Genomic DNA, 9,695 nt, shown 5'->3' on the forward strand with positions numbered 1-9,695 from the left:
CTTTACAAAGAGGTCATTTGGGCCCCCCTATATAATAATTCAAAATAAGTCAAATGCATCATTGTATTCTTTCAGGGCACATATCATCACTTGCAACTCATTTCACTTCGAAGTTTTACAAAGTTTGTGCTTTTACAAAAATTACAGTCGAGCAACAAATTCAATCACAAGCATGTAAACACAAGGTCTTTGATTGACAATGTATCATTTGAAAAAAGTAGCCAAACGGAAAGAAGCTGATGAATAGTACAGAAACTAGAACATCTAAATAGAGGGGAAAACAACAGAGATTTTTGAAAGTACACTGAAGTTTCAATTTTTTTTTTTTTTTTGAGACCCCTCAAAATAGAAAGGTTTGCTCTAGTCAGACAAGTTAGGAAGGAGGTCTTTGTAAAACATAAAACAAAAATACTTGATCACTTATTTCAAACGAGACCTGATTAAACAGAAACAGTTTGTTGCAGAGGTTTTTTGGTGGTCAAATGTATTCATGACTTGTTTCACCTAGACAAGTCCATGACCCCCTTATCCTGAAAAGCAGACTTTTTGTAAATAACATGACTTTTCAGCTGGAGAAATTTGAAACACTTATGTATGACAAGAAACAACAATTACAGTAAGAAAAGAAGGAAAACAAGGAGAAACATAAGATGATCCATGTAATCACTGATCAATCACAACATGTCTCACACATACAATGACTAACAGGAAGTCAGAGAAAATCACATTTTTAAAATGGAGTATTTATATTGATGCTCTGTTACAGCCACATTCAGAATCACATTTATTTGTTGGTGAGTGTCTCCAACAACATCAAACTGTTTTGATTTCACAGATTGCACCTCTGAATTTCATTTATTTTTAAACTTACTCAGAGGTATGAAACAAGGATATGATTTCACTAAACAAGGCCTTAACATTTGTGTGAACGTGCAGTCTCATCACAAACCACATAACATAAGAAGTAAAGCATAAATGAAACAAAAGTAAAAAAAAGAAAAGAAACTAAACAAAAGTCAATAAATAAAACTTTAACAAATAAATATGCAGTAAAATCACATTAGATGCACCATTGGTAAAGTGTACAAAGAAACCGCATGCATCAGTTGTCTCTCCTATTGAAGAGTGAGCAAAGATTGCTTTTGGATACGCTGACTCTAAAATTAAGAGAAAGGAAAACATAGTAACACACAACCTTTGGCCATGTTTGACACAAACTCAATTCCTCTGAGGATTCATGTATAATTCTGCCTTGCATACTGAAAATAGAGCCATCCGCCATCCGTTGTTAATTTCGTATACAAATTGATATGAGATCTCTCTTAGCCTACTCTAGAAAAGTAAAAAATATTGGTTCACTCAGTGACCACTCTTTTGGCTTTATTCACAAACCCTACCAAAACAAAAAAACTGGAACTAAACTTGATTTGTGAAGAAACTTAATGTTAAAACTGAAATGACAAAACTGAACTGAGTAACGAATTTTGGACCCTACGATTAAATTGAAAACAGCATTAATTCAACTGTGCAATACAAAATTGGAACTTCAGATACAAATGAAGTGGTTTGAATACATAACTCACCCATGGTTTGAAAGCTCAATTTAAAACACTTGACCTTACTTTTCATGTGAGGACCACACTCTCAGCACTACAGGAAAATATGATGGGTTTGTGAACATTGCCCTAACGAAATCCCAATCAAAATAATAAATATTTCGGAAATACTGTACTTTGACAAGGCTGTTGGAAAAGTTAGTGGGAGCACTCCTGATGAGAACAAAGAGAAAGAGATTCTCAGGAAGAAGCACACTTCAAAAGATATCGAATTAATGCAAGTGCAGATGAGTGATGTTTTGAATTTTATTAAATTATTTAATACAGAATGGCTTCCTGAACTCAAAAAACTTTATGCTTTTTTCAGATAACAAAAAAACACCTGCAATAATCACTTTGTACTTAGATATATACCGGAAGATGGTGCTAATGTGATAAACTTTTTGGCAGCTTAACCAAGATAGTACTTTTAAACAACTTTCATGGTATTAGAAGTGTATCATTTCCTTTTCTTTCAAAACATCACAAGAAAGATAAAACAAAAAATGGAAGAAAATTGAGGAGAGAGTTTTATGGCATTACAATAATTTTGCAATGAACATTCCACGCTTTTAGAAAATAAAATACGTATAATTAACAAATTTTGGACCTTAGGTATCTAATAACAATATCGAGCAAAGAAGTAACTTTTCGCCTAAGCAAATCAAGCTACTAAATAAAGGCAGAGTACAGTGAGGTGGCAAGTGATGTCATTTATGTACCTTAATGTTACTTCCCCATATTGTTGTAATTACTTAAGTCCACCCTATCACAGCCTTTCAATACGTCAGGAAGCTGAAAAATTAACATCAACAAGACATCTCAAGGAGATCCTGAAATATTCAGGAATGGCCACTGCAATCATGGTAACTATAAAACAAACAAAAAAAAAATTCACTGCAAGAGATGAACAAGTTCCTCTTAGCTATACAGCAGAGTTCAAGGTATATAGGTAGTTCAGTATCATAACAAATGGTGCAATGCAATTTATTTTCTATACAATGGTAAGACCTTACTGAAAGGTAGTTTTCTTAACAGTCAGTGTATGTACAAAAATATACAACCCAGTAATTTATACTATCCTGTTTCCCATAAAAATTATGTACAGCACATTTTTACATCATTAATTAAAGATACTAATATGTATTTGCATGTCGAACTGACTATTAACTCTCTTCCTCTTTTGAGTTTGACCATAATAATTATGATAAACTATGGTAAGCAGAAAAAATTGACACCATTAAAAATATCTAACATCTGTATATTATGCTCTAGATATATGGAAAGCAATTGTCAAGCTTCCTGATAAAATATCAATATAAGAACTGTATGTATGTAAGTCCCATCAAAGTTTTAATTTAATCTTCACTCTACAAATAAATATCAGTCTGCTATAGATTGGCAACTCACGATGCAATCATTGCAGCACAATGTGTGAGGCTAATCCCGCATGCTTTTCAAAACATGTGACACAAATCAGCCACTTCATATTGAGCAAACTAAAATTATTTTTCAATGAACAACAACTTTTGTGTAATCCGCAATAAAAAAAGTCATTATGGACACAAACCGTACAGCTGAACCTACAAAATTTGACTGCAACTGGCTAGCACCGTGAGCAATCATATCTACTGAGCCCTTCACCACAGCCAATAACACACTTTCTTAACATTTCGTTGTGAGACTTCATTTTGAAAGCTTTGAAAATAAAAGTAAAAAAGCTATGATTCTTTTAAAATGCCATCATAATTAGACAGCGGCAAAAAAACAAAAGACCAAAAAAAGAAAAACTCAATTAACTGGGAATTTCAATTCAAGATTCAATTTCATTGGAAGTGAAGGAGATTCTTCTCATTCAAGCAAATTTTGGTCCAGTCAATATGTCAAGAATATTTGACATCTGGTATAACAATACATCCAAAACAAAGACAATGTTTCATGTTCTTAAAAAGATAGATAGATCGAAACTTAATTAAAGAAAGATGCCATGCTTACATATACAATTTAAAAAGAATCTGTCTGGTTTGAAAGCCAGAAGCACAAAATGCTTTTCAAAACTAGCAATAGACAAAGATATATGAAAGTAAGCATCTTTAAAAATATCTCTTACAGAATGGAATGAAATTTTGAGCCTACAGACTGGAAGGAAATGCAATGTTTTCAATTTAAATAAGTTATTAATACATCTGAATTAACTTTTGTTGGCAGTACCAAATGTGATAAAGATAAAATCATGATTATATTTGTATTTTAAAGGCCTTAAGAGATGAGTGGTGATCTTGGTCAACCTCACTTCATTGCTTTTTGAACCACAAAGTATGTTACAGTCTTCTAATCTTGAATAGCATCTGCAGGCTGGAACAACTTAAATCACAGGCATTCCTAAAATTGGTCCAAACTGACTTTTCGAGGTAAGAGTTTTAAAGCATTGCGTTTGGCATCATGTCTGGATTGATGCTTCTTAACCTTTCAAGTCCTTCTCGAACATAACACACCACATCTGTCAGAGAGCTGTGCAGTGTAAGTGGCCCACATGTACGATCCAGTGAGATGAAAAATTCTGGAAAAACAATAAAATAAGGCAATGTTAGTCAATATACAGAAAAATATTAAAAAGTAGAATAATTTGACATAGTTCACAACTAACCAGTATGATTAAACCGTGTCACCAGAGCATCAGCTTTCTCCCAAAGATCATGAGACAATTTAAGATTACTCCAACATTTATGCTGCTTTGAAAGCATTGAATAAATGTTCATGGGAACTGAAACACAAGGAGGATTTGCAGGATTGGGAGGGGCTGGTCCAGTAGCACTAGTCTGTCCACTGTTGCCGTGCCCACTTCCATTGGCATTGCCACCGCCATTACCACTGCTGTAGCCAGATGAAGAGTTAGAACTGACAGATCCCACAGAGCCAGAGGGTGAAGGTGTTGGTGACAGAGATGAAGGGGTGCCCTGGCCTTGAGCCTGACCCTCAGTTGCAGCCTGTGCGACAGGAACAGCAGGTGTCTGTTCACAACAAAACAAACACAAAACAGAAATTAGCATTTTAATATAAATTTAAAATACATAATGTGAAAAATGTGAAACCAAAAAATATTTTACCTTCACAGTATTAAAAAAGTTGGCAATAGGTTTTTCGTACTCTGCCACCTCATTTTGAGTGATTTCATACAATTTCAAATGTAATAGGGACTGAGATCGCATACTAAAAAAACAACAACCAAAAACCAATTAATCAGTTATTTTTAACATTTTAACACTGCAATAATTGGACAACAAGAAATGCTTGTGTAACCACCAACCTTAGAACACACAAGCAGTTATGGATTGTCAGGTTGTCTGGACTGCTTTTTAGACTCTTGAATCTTTGAGTTACAAACCTAGGTAAAAGGTAAGAAACAGCAGAGGGTGAGTTAAGGCTTTTACTATTACTACAAGTAGATGGTAAAAATTTGTGAATTCTTACTTAATGAGGGAAAGTGTGTCATTAAACATTGTGTGGGCTGTAGTATGGCTGTGTGAAGTGGTGTGAGTGAGCATAGTCATTCCTGTTAAAATGAAGAACATGATTGCCTCAAGGTAGAGGACACCCTGAGCAGTTTGGTCTCGCTCATTGTCTGCTAGCCTTTTATAGCGCACTGCCTCGTTCAAATTAAAGTTGTCATCCCTACAAGAAAATGAAAGGTAAATTAGTTCTATTGATTGATTGGACCGGAAGGGGAGCGCGGTCAATAATGCTGATGCCAAGTTATAATGTAAGATTTGCTGGATATAAAATGAGATCTAAAGTCATGTTTATATTGGCAATACTTACTTTAGGGATTGCTCTTGAAATCTTTGCCTACGTTTTTCTTCAAAGTATGAGTAAAATACTCTTTGAACTGAAGGTGGCATATTTGGATCCATGCCCCATAGGTGACCACTAGGGCCTCCAACTTGTTCTTCCCGTTCATGGTTAGTAGGAGGTTGATCTATGAAGCTCTCTCCACCCTAAAAATATAAAACAAGATTGAATATTGCTTCAAGTCATAATGTATTGAAAAAAAGAGCTTTCATAAATTATTTTAAAGAGCAACACCTATTTAGTATCAACTGCGTAGATGATTTAAAACAAGCAGTTGCCTTACCTGGTAAGCAGAACGCATGGTATGGTCCTCTAGCTTCTGGCGCTTATGGTGTCTTTCACGGTGTCTGTCCTTGTGTTTAGAATGTTCTCTGCTAGCAGTTGTAGATTGTGAAGAGATAGAACTTGTAGATAATCGCCGTTCCCGTTTGTTGCTCATTTGTGATGTCCGGCCCGTCAAAATATCGCTGTGATTGAGGACAATTCACATGAAACACTACCGACTTCTGGGTACATAGCAGAATGTAAAGAGAATTTTATGGTCTGAACGAACCTGTTTTGAGTTTCATCAGGTACAGATGGCACTTCCTCTGAATCACCATCTTCAACATGGCTATGGTGCCTTCTTCTTTTCTTGCTTCCATGGTGATGTCTTGAGCTAGAACTTTCTTCCTCAGCTGTTCTCAAATCCGAGGAATCATAGTGTGACCGAACCTAAAAAGAAACAAGAGGAAGATAGTTCCTTACTCAAATGCACAAAGGTTTTGAATCTCACAAATAGGTCTTAAGAAACACAGTACATACATCTCTGAAGTGGCTGGACTTAGAAGGTGGTAGTGGTATAAATGGTAATCTACTAAGAGGTATTCGGCAGATAATAGGTAGAATAGGTTGTGGGTGATTTAAACTAGTTTGGAGTGGTGTTGGTGGAGCTTCCCTTTTTAAGGAAGCAACTAGTTCTTCCTCTGGAGGGTCTTCTTTAATTGGCTGAGGTGCTTTTTCAGGTGTGATACTATCACTATGTTTTCCATGACGTTTTCTTTTTCTCTTCTTTTCACTGTCTGTAAGCTGAGGATCCTGCTTTGGTACTTCAACAGGTGGGGGTGGGGTAGGGGAGTAGACAGGTTCTGCTCGTACTTCTTCACAACCAACCACTAATACTCCAGGTTTGCCCTTGCCTCCCTTCCCCTTCCCACCTTTGCCCTTGCCTCCTTTTCCACCCTTTCCGCCCTTGCCACCTTTGCCACCGCTTTCTTGTGGTTCTCGTTTAATTGAAAACAGTTTTCTTAACGTGTCATTTTTCTTCTTATCCTGGACAACATTGCCCTCTATGTCTAGCTTGGGTGGACTAACTTCCATTTTTGGTTTTGATACTACAGTGTCACTTTCACTATCAGATAATGGTCTAACAGGTGACTGTACATGTTCCATATCTGAACTTGAGTCGCCACTTCCTCTTGTCTTAGCTATTCTTGACTGACCAACACCTTTCATAGGTGATTTTGAATTTACCACGTCTATTTCAGAGCTGTCAGAATCCCTAGTTACAGCAATGTCTGTCTTTTGACGTCCACTGGACCTGCGAGTACTAACAGGATTTTGTTTTTCTTCTTCAATCTGATGTTTTGGATATAGAGGTGGTCTGCCGCGGGCTTTATGTTTGGATTGCCATTTATTGGACCCGGTGTAGCATTCCTCATCTTCAGAGAGACTGGAGTGGGTCTGAGATCTCGGTGGCACAAGACTTCTTCGAGCAGTTCCCTACAAAATAAGACAATAAATGATTATCAGGATGCAAGTGCTAAAGCTAGGTACCATGCGAAAGTAAAAACTGAAAAAATAAAGTATGATGTCTCATGTTTACATTCGCAGAGTACATAATTTCTTAGATATTACTGAAAACTATTTTCTAGAACATAGTTAAGGGTATCATGTCTTAAACATTCTTACCTTTCTGGGTTCTTCTTCTGAAGCACTCCTTATAGGCGATGCTCGTAATTTTGGCTTAGGGGTATGCCTTTTAACCTCAGGACGTGACTCTTCCTCAGAGTCACTAGCCTGAGTGGGCCTCTTGGTGTTGCTTCTCCTGCGGCGTACTATCTTGGCTTTTGTTCCAGATTTAACGTCTTCATCACTATCACTTGCAGAAACTGCTGACATGAGTGGCTTGAGCCCATGGCTCCACTTTTTGGGAGAGAGTATCCTACTTCTGTCACTATCACTAGTACCTAGCGCACTTCGTCTTCCTCTGCTGCCACGATCCCCCATGTCTACATCTGATCCACTATCTGAACAGCTCCCAGATCGTTTATACAGTTTAGGAACGCGAGGTATGCTTGGTCTCACTTTCACAGGACTACGGTTTTTACGTCTCATGTCGTCATCTGATGACAACTGCTTGGCCCTAACTCTCTCATCCGTTTCTTTATACGGGTCCGTCCGCACTTCTGGTCTCACAACAGCCACTTTTCTCTTAGTCCTATCGTCAGCAGCTTTGGCATCGTAGGCACGCCCTTGGTTGCACGGCCTGTCGTCTTCGGAAGTGTCCCGAGTCTCCTTAACGCCCAGAGGAGACTTTGAGAGCGCTGGAGGCCTCATGGGATTGGCTGGACCAGGTGTGTCTGACTCACTGTCCGACTCAGGCACCAGCGCGGGGGTCTTCTCCTGCAATAACATTAACAAAAACAAGAAATCAATATAACATGACCCAAATGTGCCGCGAAGGCCTAACGTCAGCGTCAACTGCATAGTGAACTGTGTTGTTGGCTGATGGGCGAGCTGATGGGAGGAGAAGGGAGGAGGGGTGAGGAAAAAAAACGTGAGCGGTACTAGAATCTGGAATGCTTGGGCGATACTGGATCCTAAGCAGGGCATTACAGCAAAGAAAATAATACGAGGAAAAGAAGGATGAATTGGGGGGTGGCGGGGAGGAGATGATGAGGAAGCTGAAGCTGTGAGACGCAACAGCTGCACATGTACCGCCCCACGACATCTCGACACGCACCTGCACGCGCGCCCTGCGCGGCCGAGGCTTGAGCGCGGGCGCGGAGGCGGAGGCGGGCGCGGAGGCGGGTGCAGGTGGCTGGGCGGGCTGCTTCTTGGCGCAGTCGTCCGAGTCGGAGAAGCGAGAGAGAAGGGCGGGGTGGGGGTTGGCGAGCACCTCCTGCACCACGTCGTGCACCTCCAGGCTGCCGTGGTCGCTGTGATCTGACTCGACGCCGAGGCCCAGGCCGAGGCCCAGGCCGCGACGCCCTCCGCGGCCGACCGCGACGCCGGCCCGCCCGGACGAGGAGGCCGGCGGGGCGAGTGGCCGGTGCACTGCATGCGGGGCATGCGGCATGGGGCTGACCGGCTTCTTGGCGCTGGACGCCTCGGGAGCCGGCATCAAGCCTTCCTTCTGCAGGGACAAGCGGCACACGGTGAGCAAAGGCAAAGGACAGGACAGGGCAGCCAAGTCAAACCTAACTCGAATTCTTTTTGAACCAAAGCATGTATTATCCAAGAAAGAATCACTCCGTCCACCTAGCTCTGTGCTCAACTGCGTCTACCAAGACTCCTACGAGGCCATCGGCGCGTGCGCGCCCCTCACCTTGACGGCGACGTCGCTGGCTGCATCGTTGGCCGCCTCGCTCCTGCCGGGCGACAAGAAGGACTCCAGGTTCCAGCGCGGCTCCGGCGAGGCCCCGGGCGGCGGCAGCAGCGGGTTGGGCAGCGGCGGCGGCTGCTCGGGGGCCTCCGCCTCCTCGTTGGACTCCTCGCTCGACGAGTCGCTGTCGGAGCCCGAGTCTGAGCCGGAGCCCGAGCCAGAAGAGGAGCTGTTGTTGGGCCCGGGGCTGTTGCTAGGCCCGGGCCCGGGGCTGCGGATGGGGCTGCCGCACGGCGACATCGGGTCCAGGACGGGCGGGGGCGGCCCGACGCTCATCGGGGGCCTGCGGGGCAAGGGCTCAGTCAGGTCGTGCCGCAGGCGGGAAGGAAGGACCGTCTCCTCGCGGCGAAAGTACTCACAGGATGTCCACGTTGGGCGGCAGGTCCACGGGGCTGGCGGCCTGCTCGACGGCGGCGGCCTCCTTGCCGCCCTCGTCATCGCTGTCTTCCGACAAGATCAGATCATTCTCCAAGTTGCTGCGGAGAAAAAGTAAAGAAAACGTTCCAGTCTCCGATGGACAAACAAATAACAAAACTGTAGACAAGGATGTGTAAGAGGGTGCGACACTTACGATTCGACGCGTACCGGAGCAATGTAGCTGCGTT

General features: G+C 41.7%; 1 protein-coding gene across 1 annotated transcript; it reads right to left on the minus strand.

The window, feature by feature from the left end:
• Positions 1–409: 409 nt before the first annotated feature.
• On the minus strand, positions 410–9,695 carry LOC113206191 (AF4/FMR2 family member 1; the record flags this gene model as incomplete). The annotated part of the gene is given in 14 exon segments (XM_026422155.2): positions 410–4,155; positions 4,243–4,606; positions 4,703–4,805; positions 4,903–4,980; positions 5,067–5,267; positions 5,415–5,590; positions 5,728–5,911; positions 5,998–6,158; positions 6,249–7,205; positions 7,395–8,108; positions 8,449–8,841; positions 9,034–9,373; positions 9,450–9,566; positions 9,662–9,695. Coding segments are annotated over 12 exon segments (3,804 nt in total). The 3' UTR covers positions 410–4,015.

This window comes from Frankliniella occidentalis, unplaced genomic scaffold, assembly GCF_000697945.3.
Source record: "Frankliniella occidentalis isolate FOCC.00 unplaced genomic scaffold, Focc_3.1 Scaffold80, whole genome shotgun sequence".
NCBI lineage: Eukaryota > Metazoa > Arthropoda > Insecta > Thysanoptera > Thripidae > Frankliniella > Frankliniella occidentalis.